This window comes from Lottia gigantea (assembly GCF_000327385.1).
Source record: "Lottia gigantea unplaced genomic scaffold LOTGIsca_33, whole genome shotgun sequence".
Lineage (NCBI taxonomy): Eukaryota > Metazoa > Mollusca > Gastropoda > Lottiidae > Lottia > Lottia gigantea.
The window spans coordinates 728,793-730,064 of NW_008709110.1; the positions used below are offsets into that span (position 1 = coordinate 728,793).

The window sequence follows — 1,272 nt, forward strand, 5'->3', positions numbered from 1 at the left end:
ATTGTCACTTGGCTTTCACATAACTATCATCTTAAGTATGGCTGCTGTTTTTCCAAACGTTTCGTCGTTGCCCGCAGGGAACTATGAAGTATTGGGATTTGGACCACAATCTTCAGAAGGTAAGTACAATTAATTATTTCTTGCTTATATATGTGCTAAAGGTGAAGGTTAACTTATATACTTATCTAGATATATTGAGCACTATTTTAACAGTGAAAATATTTTATTGTACTCCTCTTCCATGCTCAATCCTTTTATCTATTATAATTTGTCTATTTCCAGATTGTGAACAAGTCTTTGATACAAGATTTGAAGAATTCTATGACCAAGAACCCTACAGTTATACTGGAGTTTCAATCGTCAACCTACAGAATCTGGTAGATGAAAGAAAAGTCGTCCATAAAGATTCTACCCATCCTTTGGAGACTTCCTCGATACCACCGATTTACGAACAACTGAAATCCTTCATCGTTGAAGATGCAACTAGAACTGGTTTCCCAATCTCACTATTTTCTTCTGTTTCAAATGTTACTGACGTGAAGGTGAAAGAAAAGGCTTTGCTAGAATCCTTCGACAGTCTTCGTCCGTTATACCCAAAACCGATCATGCAGCTCTCTTGTTCGTACAAGTATTACTCAGCAAGTATTGAAATGGAACGTTTGAACTCGATTCAAGGCGAACTGAAGGACTTCCATAACCAGAATTTTGACTCTTGACTAAACAAGATAATTGACAGGGTTGAATACAGTTTGAAATTACTTTCTTCTCGTGATAGACCTTCGCCGTCAATAACGCGAACTAGGCCTGTATTAACGCGTAACTCTCTCAAAGTTCTTGAAGAATGGTACGAGTGTCATCTTGTTCATCCATATCCAACAGCTTCACAAGTAGAATGGTTAGCACAGGTTTCCAGTCTGAACACAGAACAAGTCAAGAAATGGTTCGGAAATAAAAGAAGTCGTTCCAAGAATACAAGATCCCTGACCGAAATCGCCAAGGTTAAACGAAGACAGAGACTACTGAAGAGACATTGATTAATTTGTTATTTATTGTTAATGCTTGTTATCTTGTTATGTTTATTATTGACATTAAAATCAATTCCTGATATAATAGGTTTTTTTTCATCATTCAGTTTTGAATCGATTTAAATAACATTAAACAGAGAGACCATTCACACTGCAGTCCAAATATGTAAATGTCGATGATAGACACTTGATGGTTGTTTGTGACCTGGTGAATGACTAGGTCTGTGAAATCTTTAGCGAAATCGCT

The 1,272-nt window shown here is 36.5% G+C and overlaps 1 protein-coding gene across 1 annotated transcript; it reads left to right on the forward strand.

The window, feature by feature from the left end:
• Positions 1-37: 37 nt before the first annotated feature.
• On the forward strand, positions 38-716 carry LOTGIDRAFT_162245 (hypothetical protein; the record flags this gene model as incomplete). Its single annotated transcript, XM_009058205.1, has 2 exons — positions 38-119; positions 283-716. 2 exons carry the CDS (start codon positions 38-40, stop codon positions 714-716), a joined length of 516 nt encoding a protein of 171 aa, XP_009056453.1.
• Between the last annotated feature and the right edge of the window lie 556 nt (positions 717-1,272).